The following is a 17,727-nucleotide window of genomic DNA, read 5'->3' as shown; positions in this document are numbered from 1 at the left end:
CCGACGCAACACTGCCCCGCCCGGAGCGCGGCGGCGCGGCGGCGGGCTCGTCCGTCAGCCCCGCGGCTCCCAGGGTGCCCCGCGCGAGGCCGGCAGGGGCAGTGCTCCCGCGGAAGCCGCAGCCCGGGCCGCACGCGCAGCCTGGTCCCGGCCCGTTCCGCTGGTGTCGAATGAGGTCTCCGACCTCGGCGCTGTGCCCCTCCAGGTTCCCAACGCCTCGGGGTCCAATGGGTGAAGGGTGAGGGTGGTGCCGGCCCAGCCACTGTCCTGCCTGTAAACCCTCATCTACAGGTAATCGCTCTTGTGTCGGTCATTGAGCTCCTCCATCCTTACTTCTCCCCCTCTCCTTAAAGTGCTTTTCGCTTTTCAAACTCATTACCTATTACACGTTAGACGTAGGGAGTTCCTGGACACTTAGAAAATTAGCCACCAAAGAATGAGAAATAAATCACTGCCTCTATTTGATGAATAGAAGTGAAGATTACTTTGCCACAGGTTAACTAAGATTTTCTTCAAATAACTGGTTCTTAATCTTTTTGTGGGGTGGGGAGGGCGGTGCATGGGATCCTTTGGGGATCTGATGAGAGCCATGACTCTCCCTCGAAAAATGCACACACAGTTTTACAAACAAGTTTTAATGAGGTTCACAGACCTGGAAGCCAGGGTAAGAACTCTTTTAAATAAATGTTTTGCTTGGTAGGATAGCAAAAAAGAGGGAGATGTGAAGACTAGGGGAGACAAAAGCAAAAAGGAAATCTGCCAATAGAAAATGGCCGAATTCCTTTCAGATATGGATGTCTGCATAAGTAAAACGACAAGGGGATGTTTTAATTTATAGAAACTGACCTGTAAAAAAATTTGGGGAGATATGTTCTACTTTTTCCTAATTCTGGTAAAATGGAGGACAGCAGCAAGACTTTGAGGATATCTAAGTTGTAAAACGGACATAAGGACATCACCAATAAGCTGGACTCCAGAAAGCTCTGTCTAGGATTTTATTAGACTGCTTTTTCCCCCAATATACCTGTTTTGGAAGATTGAGACAAAAAGGCACGAACTCACATTAAATTAACAAGGTAATCTAATCAGTTCTACAAAGTGTATTTTGTAAAAGAAGTAGCACTAGGAACCAACCAAAATAAGTCAGGGAGTCCCGGCAGGGACTGTAAGAGAACTTGGGAAGATATACACATGCCCACAATACTGGCCCTGTCCCTGACCTCTCTCTGAGAAGGCCAGACCCCAGCACCGCCCCTCCTTACCCCTTACAGAGGCGCTGCTGCTTCAAACTGCGACTCCGACACTGGAAATCTGATGGAAGCAGCTGGTCTGAAGGGGCATAGCACGACCTCAAGTACTACCCCTGGAGTTGAGCCTTTCATCATAAACCTCTCTGGGTGCTAGTCAGTGCTAGTCAGGATGTGGGTGAGAAGGTAAGGGGGATACTTAAAAGAAGCCAACACTGTTGCTCAGCAGCAATATTATCCGTGGGGATAGAAGAGACCAGGGATACCCCTTCTTATGTTCCTGTGGGCTGGAGCCCCAGATCCAGCTGACCTCAGGAAATTCTAGCTCTGCTCATGTGGATGCTTTCAAACTGGGGCAACAGATGGAGATGGGAGAAGCCAGAGAAAAGCCAGATAAAAAGCAAGCCCCCACCAGAGTTGGAGTGGTATGTGTGGATCTCAGAGAACAGCTGAAGCAAGGAGACTTAACACTTGCTGACCCTCAAACCACATAACTGGTTAGAACATCACAGTTCATTTCTCCCAGGTTATCCCCCTTTGAACTTAGTTGATGAATGAAGAAGGGAACACTTTAAGCACAAATATAATTATACCTAATAGAGAGCTTGTAGGAAAACATTTACATTTTTCTCCAATAGGAATGCTTCACTTTCCCAAATAGATGCTACCAGCAGCTGGGAATCCTAAGAACCAACTGAACTGCCCCAGATCCATTACTATAGGCCCTGCAAGGTGAGGAGACTGGAAGGAAGGTGTAACAGGACATTTCCTAGTCCCAAAGAGGACTCAATGAAGGTAGGAGATGACCACACTGAGGGGTCTGAGTCTGTCCACTGTTGCCCCAAGAGGGTCACAGGGAAGCATCCATTAGGATGCCACAGGTGCCATCCTATGAAACACTCCCTTATTGCACTTAGAAATCAGTAAGGCAAAACAAACTGACAACAACATAAGGATAAATGGTCCCATCCTACTTCTCGCTCCCTCAACACAGATTTGGTCTCTTAACCAGCCACTGCACGAAGACTAGAATGGGCTTGGATCACAACACACTGGGCTAACATACTTCACAAGGCTTGGGAAATGTCAGGTGACACCGGAGTTATCTCTGATTTTTCTGCTGGGAAGGCATACTTGGGTTCTGCCAACTTGTACACAACTGTGAAACACTGAGTAGCTTCTACCTCCCCTGGAGTCTGGACTTTTTCACAGGCCTCCTTTGGTAGAGTTCTAGACTATGATAGCTGCTTGCTTCTGACTTTTGATTGTCCAGGACAGAACTCAGCATGGGGGTGGGATGAGCTGAGTTCCTGATCCCCAAATTCCTTTCCAGCAACTGGAGACAAGGGGAACATGTTCTGCTGGGGAAAAGCTTTTTGCATGCTCATTTTGTGCAGCATGAAAAGATCAGGACCCTTGTGTCCTAACCGGCCTCAAAGGCAGAGGACAGGAATCTAAGAAAGCACACAGAAAAGAGGATTATTGCTGAGTGACAGCACCAGCCCAAAAGGGAAGAGGAGCATGGACATATAGAGCTCCTCCAGTGGTGGGTGGGGGAGAGGAGGGGCAGACTAATTAGTACATATGGGGCTGACTCAACTCTAAGGGCCACACTGGACAGGTCTCTCCAGATGGAGAACTGACCCAGGCCTACTGTGGACTCTGCAAGGTTCAGACAGAGTGGGCAACAGGAGGGCCAAGAAACCACAGGTGTCTCCATAAGACTAGTGACCAGAGATGCAATGCCTGGGGCAGGGGTTATCTGTATTTGTTAAATTTTTAAAACAGACTGGCTGGCCCTGGGTACTAGGCACCTCCTTGGTGCCTACGGCTCATTAACAATGGGTTACTGAGAGCAGAGATCAGAGTTATGAAGCCACACTGCTGTTCTGTGGAACTGGAGGAAAAAACTGTATTTCTAACTCATCTCTCCCCAGGTGAGCACTCAAAATTGCAAAGATCTGTCCATGAAGCAAAATACCTCAGTTTATCCCAAGGTTGAAAACAAATGAACTTAAATCATTTAAATCACCACATCACAAAAGGCAGCTATTTTGAAAGACTAAAAATGTCACTTGGGAATAAAGGAAGGGGTGCTGGGGGTGGGGGGACACACAGAAATGGGTTGAGAACAAAATGGTTGGAGAGGGAGGAGCTGTAAATACAGCAACCTACACGCCATACATCTCAGAGGAGCAGGCTCCTGCACACACGGGCTTCATAATACCAGACGGTCTATTTGTTCACAATATTACAGGGCATCTAGAATTAGCTACAGTAAGGGATCGAAAGTTGCCTGAAGAATGGGCACAGAAAGGCTGCGTCCGAAGATGGCCTGTCACTCGGGAGGGTGGAGCTGCTGGGCCTTCCTGTTGACCACTGTCTTGCAAAACTAGAAGAAAAATACAATTATTAAGGAAGCAACAGAGGAAAATAGAAACACACTATAAATCATCATTGATGGAGGAATTTCAAAAGGCGGAAAGATGCCATTTGGGGGTCAGGGGAGGAAACAAGGTCCAAGCCGGTGGCATTGCAGCAATCCAGTTAATTCTGCCTTATCTCCCAGAATTTCTCAAGCATAAGAGGCAAGGAGAGCGGGCCGAGGTTTGCATTACTGCCGGTAGGACCCCAGGCCTCCTCAGCTCCTTAGTATTAGAGGACCACGAGATTTTACTTGATAAAAAAATTTTCTCTCAGAGCTTAATAGGAATTAGGGCCAAGTTTTTAATTCCATGACCCAGCCCACTGTGAGCTGCTGGAATACCAGCAAGCCTAGAGGTAGGCAGGGTACTGAGAGCTAAGAGAAGGATGGGGCTTGTAAAAGAGTGGCAGCATGAAACAGGAACAATGTCTGAAAGACGCTGCCTCTGATGAGGATACCTACTTAGTACGGGATCAGGAGCTTTAAAGAGGAAGGCAGTGAAGCACGAGACACAATGATGAACCCTAGGAAAAGCTGTCTGGCCAGCAGAATTTCCAAGGGCAGGGCAGCGAATGCTGGCAGCTGGGAGCCAGGAACTAGCTCTGGCACAGGGCTATAGGGAGTACCCTGAATGCCAACTTCAACCTGAAATGGCTCTGGTTACGAGAGGAAGAATTAGTTGCAGTTAAGCTTCAGTTCTGTGTCTACTGCCCTAACCCAGCCCCACTTCTCACCACTGAGTCTATGTGTCTGGGCAGTTCATTCTAAAATCACATGTCCCTGAAATGTTCTAATAGTCACAACATCTTTCAATGGAAGCCTAAGAGCTGTTTAGTATGGCAGTCCTCACTATTAATGGAGGATAGGACGAGGAAGGAAGCGAGTTTCCTGACTCCATAGTGAGTTGCTAAGGCCCTGAGGACCCAAACAAATTTTTACGTCAAAGGAGATGCAAAGGGACAGATTCAGTACATACAGTGCAGAAGGGGAGGGGTGCCTTTAGTCATCCGCAGTCATTCCTTTCACTGGGTCCTTTTGTCTCATCTGGAACAGAAAAAAACCAGGAAAAACTGAAGGCTCTCACTGCTGATGGAACTCCAACACAAATACATTCTGCCTTCTCTTCAGTCCTTAAAGAGGGTGGAGCATTTTTTGTGCACAAAGCAAATCAGAAGAGTAGAATTCTGCACATAGCCAAAGCCATGCCATTTATAGCTCCATGTCACTGGTTCCACCGTCCATGATTTCTGTTCCTCTCCCTGCATCCCAGTGCTGGGGTGCGGCTCTTAAGCTCCTCTCTTCATTCATTCATTCATTCATTCATTCAACAAATACCTATGAAGCAACTCTTTTGTGCTAGGAACTGCACAAAACTGCTTCAGGCCTGAGAATTTGGCAGTGAACCAAAACAGACCAGGTCTCTCCTTCTGGTGCTTAACACTCTGGGGTGAAGCAGGGGAGAACAAACAAGTATATGTCAGGTAGGGCTGAGGACTGCTGAGATGGAGAATGACCCTGGGGAAATGGGCTGTGGAGAAAGCCTCTCTGATAACTGAGGTTGAGTAGAGACCCAAAGAAGTGGGGGAAAGTCCTGTGGCTTTCCAGAGAGAGCATTGGGGAGAAGTGGTCCAGGCGGCAGGAACAGCGATTCCCTTTCCTGGGCTCTACTGAGAGGCTCCGCAGTCAATCAGGTGGGCAGAGGGTGGCACAAGAAGGAAGGGGCTGAAAGTGCAGGGGGCGTAGATCTCAGCTTAGCAGAAGTGCGAGGCTGCTAGAAAACAGGATGGGGTCTTCTCTGGAAGCCCTGAGTGGCCCCTGTCAACTGCACCTTCCAAGCAAAAGTGGACACAACTTGTGGGGATACCGTGGAAGTGATCTCTCTCAAGTCCTTTCCAATTTGAAAGTTCCATTCTGTTTGCAGAATGCCTATAATGTGTATTTTAACTTCCCATTAGATATTTCGTCACTATGCATGAGTTTTTCTGCTCGACTTTCATTCTTTCTTCATTCAACAAATTTTAAGCACCTCAGGGAATGACCTCTGGAATCAAACTCCCTGGACTGTATTCTGGTGCCATGACAAAGTGTGTGACCCTGAGCAAGTGACTTCACTGCACTCTAAGCCTCAGTCTGTATAATAATAAAACAGAGACAATAAAAGTACCTATGTAAGTGGTTGTTGATGATTAAATAAAGATATTTGTGGAGAGTACTTAGCAAAGCTGAGTGCTTGGCATGGAGTATGCACTCAGGCCATGTTTATGTGCTGTTTCTGCAACATCCTGCAGCAGAGGGGATGTGTGTGTCCCACAAGCTCTGAAGAACCTGGACTTCTACGCCACCTTCCTCCTCAGAGTTCTGTTTTGGTCACTAAAACTTTAATATTTCCCCATTTTGCAGAGATTCTACCTCAGAAGCAGTAGTTCTCCACTAGGAAATATTTTCAAAATACTCTTCCCGCCATATTTCAAACTCCTGTTCATTGTTCACACTCCCTGTTTCCCCCCCAACTATTATAATCAGTGAGTCCGTGTGGAACCTGGGCATGGTAAAAAAAAAAAAAAAAATTCTCCTGCTCCTCCCCAGAGGTTCCCATATTCTCTCCCTATTGACAGCTTTTATCAGAATTACATCAAATATCTTAGCTTGGTCTTTTAGGCCAGAGTTTCCTACTTGAGCAAAATAATTGCCCAAGCTACTTGTAGATTCTTGGGCCTCAGATCTGATAGGTCAGAATCTATAGGAGACAGACAGACATTGAGTCATAAAATCAGTTTTTGTTTTTTTTTTAAGATTTTATTTATATATTCATGAGAGACAGAGAAGACAGAGACAAGGGCAGAGGGAGAAGCAGGTTCCTTGCAGGGAGCCCAATGTGGGATTCAATCCCCAGACCTCAGGTTCACGCCCTGAGCCAAAGCAGACACTCAACGGCTGAGCCACCCAGGTGTCCCAATAAAATCAGTCTTATAAGCCTCACTTTTCCTCATCCCCAGCAAAGATCCACTGTGTCCAACAGGAAGGTCTATTTGCTGACACCAAGCCAGTATGTGCTCATTCCTAGCTCCACCTGTAGATCTAAACTCACTTTCATGAATATCTTTAAGTTTTTAAAAAATTCACTAAGTCATCTCTACCCTCAATGTGGGGCTCGAACTCACAACCCTGAGATCAAGAGTTGCACGTTCCTCCAATTGAGCCAGCTAGGCACCCCACGAATGATAACTTTTGATTTTTTTTTTTTTTAATTTTTATTTATTTATGATAGTCACAGAGAGAGAGAGAGAGAGAGGGAGATGCAGAGGGAGAAGCAGGCTCCATGCACCGGGAGCCCGATGTGGGATTCGATCCCGGATCTCCAGGATTGCGCCCTGGGCCAAAGGCAGGCGCCAAACCGCTGCGCCACCCAGGGATCCCATAACTTTTGATTTTTATTTTTCCTCTAATTTCAGTTATTAATTAATGTCCATTAATATATTACTTTACAGGAGTTTAACAAATTCAAGATTTTTCAATGTGACAGATCTGTTAAGGATAAAGGCATTGTCCTATTTTAATTTTCTTTATTTTTCTTTATTTTTTTATTTTTAAAGAAATTTTTTATTTTTAAAAGTTTATTTATTTATTCATGAGAGATGCACAGAGAGAGGCAGAGTCATAGGCAGAAGGAAAAGCAGGCTCCCTGTGGGAAGCCTGATACAGAACTCAATCCCAGGACCGTGGGATCACAACCTGAGCCAAAGGCAGATGTTCAACCACTGAACCACCCAGGTCCCTCTTTATTTTAAATATTTTATTTGAAAGCAATGTGTATACCCAACGTGGGACTCAAACTCAGAACCCTGAGATCAAGAGTCACACACTCAAACTGAGGCAGCCAGGCTCCCCCTGCACTGTCATATTTTTAAAAAGACAAAACATTTACCTTGTAATGCTAGGTTGGAATTGGAAGTATTTGTGTGAACATAGTATGCAAGACAGAGGGACAAATAACCATAGATGTAAAAGTACCCCAACTCTGCCTATGAGAAGGCCTGGGAGCAGCAGCACCCCAACAGTCAGGAATACACCTTGCATCCTTCATTGAAAGGAGCCAAGGCTCCTTAGAAATATAGCTGGTCCTGGGGCTCTGTCATGGAAAGACAAAGATGAGCCTGTGATACTCTGTTGTGCCTCAGGTGGGCAGAGGTAACCTCACCAGTAACTGGACAGAAAGACCGCTGGAATACAATGAAAGGATACCAAATATCTGCAACATTCTGGCCTAACATATATAAACTGGATCTAATCACACAGAATCACTGGACAAACCCAAACTGAAAGACATTCTACAGAATAACTTGCCTTTAACCTTCAAAAGCATCAAGCACCAGGAAAACAGGCATTGAGCCAGATTGAGACACTGAAGGGTATAGTGTGGGGCTCTTGAGCTCTATCCTCTGCTTCAGGGGAATGGGATCTCTGGACCAAGATGTATCTAGGAATTTTTGTATTCCTGTTTTCTGTAGGTTTGAAATTCTTTTCAGAAGAAATTTTTTTAAAAAATTGAAGTACAGGGATCCCTGGGTGGTGCAGCGGTTTGGCGCCTGCCTTTGGCCCAGGGCGCGATCTTGGAGACCCGGGATCGAATCCCACGTCGGGCTCCCGATGCATGGAGCCTGCTTCTCTCTCTGCCTGTGTGTCTGCCTCTCTCTCTCAGTGTGACTATCATAAATAAATAAAAAATTTAAAAAAATATTTTAAAAAAATTGAAGTACAGCTGATGTGCAACATTAAGTCAGTTTCAATGTACATGTAGTGATTTGATAATTAGAAACGTTAGGAAATCCTCGCCGCATAAGTGTAGTTGCATCCAGTCACCATACAGAGTTATTACACTACTGTTGACTGTTATTCCCTGAGCTGTACTTTTCATCCTGTGACTTGTTTTACTTTTTTTTAAGATTTTATTTTTTTTTCAATTCATGAGAGACACAGAGAAAGAGAGGCAGAGACATAGGCAGAGGGAGAAGCAGGCTCCTTGCAGGGAGCCCGATGTGGGACTCGATCCCGGGACTCCAGGATCACACCCTGAGCCGAAGGCAGATGCTTAACCACTGAGCCATCCAGGCATCCCTGGTGCTTTTTTTTTTTTTTATATAACTGAAAGTTCATACATCGTAATCCCCTTCACTTATTTCACCCACCCCTTTCCCACCTCCTCTCTGAGAACCACCAGTTTGTTCTCTGTATTTATGAGTCTGTTTCTGTTTCTCATTTGTTTGTTCATTTGTTTTGTCTTTTAGATTTCAGATATAAGTGAGATTATATGGTATTTGTCTTTTTCTGACTTATTTCACTTAGTATCACACCTTTTAGGGTCCATCCATACTGTCATAGTATAAGATTTCATTCTTTTTTATGGCTGATACACCATAACACACACCCCATCTTCTTTATCCATTTATCTATTGATGGACACTTAGGTTGTTTCTGTATCTAGGCTCAAAATATATTTTTTTTAAAATACAAAAATGTGCTCATTAAATGTTTGCTTGTTAATGAACCATTCACAGGGATGCCCGGGTGGCTCAGTTGTTGAGCATCTGCCTTTGGCTCAGGGCGTGATTCCAGGGTCCTGGGATTGAGTCCTGCCTCAGGCTCCCTATAGGGAGCCCGCTTCTCCCTCTGCCTGTATCTCTGCCTCTTTCTCTGTGTCTCTCATGAATGAGTGAATAAATAAATACATTTTAAAAAATATCATAGAGAAAAATGACCATTCACATAAACTTTTAATTTCAGAGAAGCTGAGATTTAATATAGGGAAGCAAAGCTCCTTGGGCCTCAACCAGATCCATGTATACTATAAAAGCTTACTGCCTTGTTTTAATTTACTAGCCCAAAGCCAGGTCCCGTTTGCTACTGCTTAAGATACAACTTCCTATCAGGGAAGCTAATAGCTTCCCCTACTCACAGAGACAAGGTCACTTCAGAGGTTGCCACTGAAATAAAAATACATTATTTCATTCTTATCATGAAATATTCTAAGAATGCTTATTTCCTATTTCCTGGGGCCTATATGACACCATGAGATTTTATCTGATGTTTGTTCCTCAGATCAAGCTACTGCAGGCTATGTATATACATATAGTCAAGGAATATGAAAATAGAAACTCTAATCTTGGTTTGTTTGTTTTTTGCTGATTTTCTCTAGGGAATAAGGCCAGGGGTTGGAAGAAAGGGACTTTTATTCAACTAGTTTTATTTATTTACATGGACTTCCATTTTTTTGCTTTTCTATATATTTTTTAAGGATTTTGTTTATTTTTTTAAAAATATTTTATTGTTTTTAAAGAAATCTCTACACCCAACATGGAGCTCAAACTCACAACCCCAAGATCAAGAGTTGCATGCTCTAGTAAATAAGCCAGCCAAGTGCCCCTATTTTTCTATAGCTTTCGAACATTGTTTTTATTATTAAGTATGAAATAGTCCTTTGATTAAAACAAAAACAAAAACAAACTAGTGGGGCACCTGGGTGGCTCAGCGGTTGAGCATCAGCCTTCAGTTCAGGGCATGATCCCAGGGTCCTGGGACTGAGTCCCACATCGGGTTCCCCACAGGAGGCCTGCTTCTCCCTCTGCCTATGTCTCTGCTTATCTCTGTCTCTCACAAATAAATAAATAAAATCTTAAAAAAAAAAAAAAAAAAAAACACCTAGTAAAAGTATCAATGTCATTATCCCGGTAATGATGCTGTTAGTTTAGCAATATGTTTGCCATTGGGAGAAGTGGATCTCTGTGCATTATTTCTTATAATTCCATGTAAATCTTACAATCATTTCAAAATAAAAAGTTCAAAAAAAAATAAAGCTAGTAAAAAAAAAATCAGTTTAAGGCACTGAAAAGCAACCACAGACCAAACATTCCTGAAGGAACAGATATGAGTCACATGCAGAATTGTTTTTAGAACCTCCTTAAAAAGCCCTTTGGAAAAGAAATTTGGTAATAAATAATAAGAGTCTTAAATTCTCTAATTCCACTTGTGGAATTTATTCTAAGGAAATAATCTTAATCCAAATCCAAATAGTAATCCCAAAAACTGAGTGCACAAAAATTTTCATTACAGCATTATTTGTAGCAGTGAGCACCTGGAAACATGAAGGAAAATCCATTATAGGGCAATGAAAGAATACAGAGCAATATGTATACTGTAGTCAGAAACATGTATCTGAAGAAACTCTTTCAGTGGGAAACTTTGTATTTGTTATGATCTTATATATTTGTTTAGAGGAAAAAGTAGGATATACATTTGGCCCATATAGTATGACCATAACTAAGTAAAATAAAAGTGTGTAGAAAGACTTAAAAATGTTTTAGAGCTTGTCTTTAAAGGTTTTATTTATGTATTTTATTTGAGAGAGAGAGAACGCGTGTGCACCATCAAGTAGGGGGAGAGGCAGAAGCAGAGGGACAGAATCTCAAGCAGACTGTGTTGAACAAAGAGCCTGATGCTGGGGCTCAATCCCATGACCCTGAGACCACGAAACCTGAGTTGAATGCCAAGAGTCAGACGCTCAACCGTCTGAGCAACCCAGGTGCCCCTAGAGGTTGTTTTAAACACTCAGAGTACAAGTGATTTCTTTCTGCTTTTCACTACTAAAAAAAAAAAAAAAAAAAAAAAAAAAAGTTTAATGTTTATATATTACCTTAATATTGAAAAATGATACTGTACCTAAAAAGAAAATAAAGTTACTTCCATATTTCAAGGCGTTGGCTAATGTTCCAGGTGATCTGCCCTGGGGTTAGTCACTGTTGAGCAGATGAAGGAGAATTTAGAATCCACAAAACAACATCACCCTCCAAATACAGGGATCCCTCAGCCTCAAGAGACTGAGCTAGCTCTGCCCTCTGCATGTGCTACTGGAATCTCACTCTCTGCTCTCCTGTGGCCTGGCACTGAGTGGTTTCTCTTTATCAGCTTAATTCTCCAAACTTCTATCTACCCCAATCACAAACTGGAAACTTTGGGGAATAGTGTCCTTCCAGGCATTTCATAGCACAGGGACACTTACACAGTCTCTGGGTAACCAGTTCAGAGTTTGAGACTCAAAATCTAACAATGGTGGTGATACATCATCCATCTGTCAGAAAGCCATAGGATGGAGCAAGGGACTTCTATATCAAGATTCAGGAGATGAGGAAAGACAGGCACACTGACATGCAAGCATATGGACAGGGAGACTGATGACAAGGAGGCTCAGAGACAGCCCCCAAGGTTGGCCAGCAGAGCAAGGGGGTCATGCAGCCTCTCAGCTACATCCCGAAGGAATGGGCTATGGAAGGACCAGAGGAATCATGGAGCCAACAGGGATGAGAAGGAAGCTCCACAAGGGAAGGCTGGGAAGAAAATGCTGCAGAATTTTATTCATGTACTCTGACACATGTATCTCTGGTGTTTTTAAGCAAATGTTCTAGAGGCCAGTAAATCATGAGTTTTATCCCAGGGTCATTATCTATAGCGTTAGTGGCCAAAGGCCCAGGAGGCACTTGTTCACTGAACTAGAAGGTATCCTCAGCTTCTTGGAGCCTCAGTTTCTCTTATCTATAAAATGAAAATAATATTACAGCACAGGCTGACATGATGATTTGATGACATAATTCATAGAAAATGCTGACCACACACAACAGGGGTACAGTAAAACCTCAATACGGTATTGGCTTCTATTAGTAATAAAAATATTTTTATTACTACCATGTTCAATAGATAGTGAGTTCCCCATTAGAGGAGGTGATCAAGCACAAGCTGGAGGGGAAGCTGCAGAGAGGACTCAAACACTGGACATGCAATTGGACTAAGTGACCTTTAAGGTGCCTTCTTCCCAACTTTGAGATTATGAGTCTCTTAAGAGAGCAAGAGCAAAGGAGAGGGAGAAAAAGGGAAGAAGGGAGAGAGACAGATGAACAGACACTGCTCTCCTACAGGCACACATTTCCTGACATTTTTCTTTTTACGGCAAAGGACTAATCTCTTGATCTCTTGTTTCTCAAATCCTTGAGCCTCATCCAAGAATGGTGAGCCCACCTTCCCAAAGGGACTAGAGTTATAGTAGTGGTGACTGTGACCTTATAGTCATAATTCACACACAAAAAAATCCACCCACGCTAGATTACTATGCATTAATAAAAAAATAAGGGTCATAATTCTGATTGCAAATTTATAGTTAATCATGACAGATTTTAACACGCATTTATTGCTATTCCTCCCCTAAACCCTACTACAATGATAATAAAGGAATAAGTGAAAGATGTAAAAACACAAAGACAACAAGAACAGAGGAGACAACAGCAGATAAGAGAGGGTAGCAACATTCTGGAAGATGAAATATGGACGGATGAGTAGTGACTAATTTGCAGAGCAGCAGGACTTAAGTGCTTGTGAGGAGGGGAGCGAAGGACAGACCTATTTGTGCTGCAGGTTCTCCAAAGCCTCGGGAACTGGAAGCATCAAGTATCTTAGAGGGTGGGAGGGCAGGAGGAGCTGAAAACAGGGGACTTATTTGAAAGTGAGAATAAAGAAGTTTGGCTGAGGCACCTGGGTGGAGCATTAGGTTAAGTGTCTGCCTTCAGCTCAGGTCATGATCTCAGGGACCTGGGATTGCGCCCCATGTCAGGCTCTCTGCTCAGCAGGGAATCTGCTTCTTCCTCTCCCCATGCTCATGCTCTCTATTTCTCTCTCAAATAAATAAATAAAATCTTAAAAAAAAAAAAACCCAAAGAAAACAAAATTATTAAAGACTAAACAAATACATAAAATGTTTTGAAATTCAATAGATGAGAGAGAAGTTAACATTGGAAAGTATCTTCCAAAAAGCAGACAAGGGCAGCCCAGGTGACTCAGCAGTTTAGCGCCTCCTTCAGCCCAGGGCCTGATCCTAGAGACCAGGGATTGGGTCCCACATCGGGCTCCCTGCATGGAGCCTGCTTCTCCCTCTGCCTGTGTTTGTGCCCCTCTCTCTGTGTCTCTCATGAATACATAAAATAAAATCTTAAAAAAAAAAAAAAAAAAAAGCAGACAAAAAAGGAAAGAAACCATAACTAAGTCAATTCATGAGGTCTGACTTCTAACTCCTAATAAAAATTCCAGAAAAAGGACAAAGAAAACAAAGGGGAGGAAATTATGACAAAAAGAGAGAGAAATTGCAATATAAAACATTTTCTAAAACTGAGGAGACCTTGGGGCACCTGGGTGGCTCAGTCAGTTGAGCGGCTGGCTCTGGATTTCAGCTCAGGCCCCCTGTTGGGCTCTGTGCTCAATGGGGACCCTGCTTCTCCCTCTCCCTCTGCTCCTCCCCACCCACGCTTGTGCACTCTCTCCCATAAATAAATAAAATATTTTTTAAAAAAACTAGGGGGACATTTAGAACCTTAGTTTTTAGAACTGAGAGGAAGCAAAATCAATGAGGCTGGACTACATCACTCGCATTATTACACAGCGTGCATCACACACCAACCAGACTGGATCACTGATGTAAAGACTCAAAAACAAAACTTAAGGACAGAGGTACATAAAACTAAGCTAACAAAAGGGAAGGAGACAATTAGTAACTTCTTAGCTTATTTTTTCCCTATTTATTTATTTATTTATTTATTTATTTATTTATTTATTTATTCATAAGAGACACACAGAGAGAGAGAGAGGCAGAGACACAGGCAGAGGGAGAAGTAGGCTCCATGCAGGGAGCCCGATGCGGGACTCAATCACGGGACTCCAGAATCACGCCCTGGGCTGAAGGCAGGCGCTAAACCAGTGAGCCACCCAGGGATCCCCTTTTCCCAAGTTTTAATTTTTTTTTTATTTTTTATTTTTATTTTTTTGTTTTTTTTTTAAGATTTATTTATTCATTCAGAGAGAGAGAGGCAGAGACACAGGCAGAGGGAGAAGCGGGCTCCATGCAGGGAGCCCAACTTGGGACTCGATCTCGGGTCTCCAGGATCACGCCCTGGGCTGCAGGAGGCGCTAAACCGCTGCGCCACTGGGGCTGCCCCTTCCCAAGTTTTTATTTAAATTCCAGTTAGTTAACATACAGTGTAATATTAGTTTCAGGCTAACTTCTTAAAAAATCAAAGAGTTTTCCAAGAAAGGAAGGAATATCAGGAGCAGACTTAAGCGCTCAGTTGGGGAAAAGAATGACAAAGTTGTCATAATATAACACTAAATAATAAATTAACCCAAATTGTGATACTGGAGAAAAGAAAAGAGAATGTGAGTGGTAGGTGGGGTATAGGAATTAAATCTTCCATATGATAAGTCTACCATTAATATCTAAAGTGGAGAACTGAAGAATTAAGCACCTAAGTATATTCTTTGGAAATACAGGGGTAATTAACAAAAGAAACAATTATGAGAACTGCAAGGGGCTACTTTTGGGGTAGGGGGACTCCAGGCACAGGGCAGAGGAGGACAGCTTCTTCCTTGCAAGCTGGGATATCGTCTAAGTTTGAAAACTATAAAAATACTTCTGGAGGTAATGTTTTTGTTTATGGCAATGATTGTCATGATGATCTCACAGGTGTATACTTATCTGAAACTCATTAAGATGTATACTTAAATATGTGCACAGGGCGCCTGGGTGGTTCAGTTGGTTAAGCGTCCAACTTCTGGCTTCGGCTCAGGTGACGATCTCAGAGTAGTTAGATTCAGTTCTGCATCAGGTTCCTCACTGAGCATGGAGCCTGCTTAAGATTTTCTCTCTCTCCCTCTCCTTCTGCCAGCCCCCAACCCTGCTCACACACACACTCTCTAAAATAAATAAGCACAGTTTTCTTTTTTCTTTCTTTATTTTTCTTTTAAAGATTTTATTTATTCATGAGAGACACAGAGAAAGAGAGAGGCAGAGACATAGGCAGAAGGAAAAAGAGAGAGACAGAGAGAGAGAGAGAGAGAGTCTGAGACATAGGCAGAGGGAAAAGCAGGCTCCATGCAGGGAGCCCGACATGGGACTCGATCCTGGGATTCAGGATCATGCCCTGGGCCGAAGGCATTGCTAAACTGCTGAGCCACCCAGGCTGCCCTGTTTTTTGTTTTTTAAGATTTTATTTGTTTGAGAGAGAGAGAAAGAGAGCACAAGCAGAGGCAGGGACAGAGGGAAAGGGAAAGGGACAAGCAGACTCCCCGTTGAGCACAGAGCCAGATGTCGGGCTTGATCCCATGACCCAGAGATCATGACCTGAGAGCCTAAACTGAGAGTCTGATGCTTACCTGCCTGAGCCTCCCAAGCATCCCTGTGCAGCTTTCTTTTTTTTTTTAACATTTTTTTAAAAATTTATTTATGATAGTCACAGAGAGAAAGAGAGAGAGAGAGGCAGAGACACAGGCAGAGGGAGAAGCAGGCTCCATGCACCGGGAGCCCGACGTGGGATTCGATCCCAGGCCTCCAGGATTGCGCCCTGGGCCAAAGGCAGGCGCCAAACCGCTGCACCACCCAGGGATCCCCCTGTGCAGCTTTCTATATGTCAGTCATACTCCAAGAAAGTGTTTTTTTTTTTTTAATTAAAAATAAAACTATAAAAATAAAACTTTGATAGAAAGACTTTTAGAAGGAGGAAAAAAAACCAAAAGACAACTAAGTCAGAGGTATAGTTAGCACACAAAGGTCCAGTACAGCCGCTAATGGGGTCAAAAGATGTCCCTCAATGACACAAACTTGGTTTTGCTTTCTCTTCCACTGCAAACTATTTAAAATTCCAATTCTTTTTTTTTTTTTTTTTTTTTTTTATTTATGATAGAGAGAGAGAGAGGCAGAGACATAGGCAGAGGGAGAAGCAGGCTCCATGCACCGGGAGCCCGAAGTGGGATTCGATCCCGGGTCTCCAGGATCGCGCCCTGGGCCAAAGGCAGGCGCTAAACCGCTGCGCCACCCAGGGATCCCTAAAATTCCAATTCTAAAGTGGGTTTCCTGCATTTGCAGTTTTCCTGGAGGACAGTGGTCTTCTAGGTTTTTGGCACAATTCTCCACAGAATGGAGAAACATGCAGAGAGAGGCAGGGGGTTAAAAAAGACCTCCCTACTGGTGAGGGCTCCCAAACTTTGGGCCTGAGGGAGGCAGATCCAGTAGCTCCTCTGGGGAGTTTTTCCAGCTCCAGGAATTCAAATTGTACCCAAAGATAGAGAGGCTATCTGTAACCGCTTCCATGAATCCTGATTACTTTAGGCTGGCCTTGGTCAGACAGTGGGTGGCTGAGGCTTCAGGGTAAACCCCAAAGTCTCTACACAACTTTGTTTGGTAACTTTTTTCCCTCTTTTGGGGGCCAGGACAGGGGTGACCATAACACCTAGGCCTCTCTCTTACACAGTTAGAAACATCAGAGTCCTAGACATTAAAAATTACCACTTCTTCAAGATACCTGGCAGAAGAATCAGGAATTGTGTCCAAAATCCTGCCACTTCCCTGCCAAATGTAGCTGGATGACTAACCAGCACATCTGTCTTCAACAGGAACTAAGGAAGGAAGAACTCCTGGCCCAAGCCCCGCACAGTGAGGTGGGGGCACCACGGTCACTCAGGCCTGGGTCTCATCGGAGGCACTGCTGGGGAGCTAGGCAAGGCTGCGCAAAGCACTGTCTGCCTGACATCTGGCTCCAAGGCCAACCCCACCAGGACAATGAGGGAGAAATGGGTGGCAGTTATGAAATAGAGCTTTCTGCCTTATTTTTAGCCCTGGGAGGGCAAGAGGGCCCCAAATGGCATTTAAGGGAGGAAAAGAAGCCAAGTGATTTAGAGCTATGGCTCTTACCCTGACTGTAGCACCTGCAGGCTATATGACCTTGGACACGGAGTTGGGACTCTCAGAGCCTCTACCTCTTCATTTGAGGGTGGCAATGACAGTGGAGTCTCCTCATAGGTACGGTGAGGATCATGGGAGATGGTGTATGAAAAAGTCCTTAGAATGGTGCCCTCACACACAGTAAGTATTTGAACCTTATTTACTAAAGATCTCCTCAGAGTGAGCCTCGCAGAGAAACATACCCAAATGAGGCAGAAGTGTTAGGCCTTCAACTCCCATGAAGCAGACAG

At 43.8% G+C, this 17,727-nt stretch overlaps 1 protein-coding gene across 1 annotated transcript in view; it reads right to left on the bottom strand.

Annotated features, from left to right (window-relative positions):
* Window positions 1-981: 981 nt before the first annotated feature.
* PITPNA (phosphatidylinositol transfer protein alpha) overlaps window positions 982-17,727 on the bottom strand; it is a 42,875-nt gene continuing 26,129 nt past the window's right edge. The window contains exons 11-12 of the mRNA XM_072779109.1: window positions 4,649-4,716; window positions 982-3,639 (exon numbers count right to left, since the gene is read on the bottom strand). Coding sequence (XP_072635210.1) covers window positions 4,672-4,716 — 45 coding nt within the window. The 3' untranslated portion in view covers window positions 982-3,639; window positions 4,649-4,671. The remainder of the gene's footprint in view (window positions 3,640-4,648; window positions 4,717-17,727) is intronic.

The sequence above is a fragment of the Canis lupus genome, chromosome 16, assembly GCF_048164855.1.
Source record: "Canis lupus baileyi chromosome 16, mCanLup2.hap1, whole genome shotgun sequence".
NCBI lineage: Eukaryota > Metazoa > Chordata > Mammalia > Carnivora > Canidae > Canis > Canis lupus.
The sequence above is the reverse complement of the archived record's forward strand: the minus strand, read 5'-3'. Positions and strand labels throughout refer to the sequence as shown.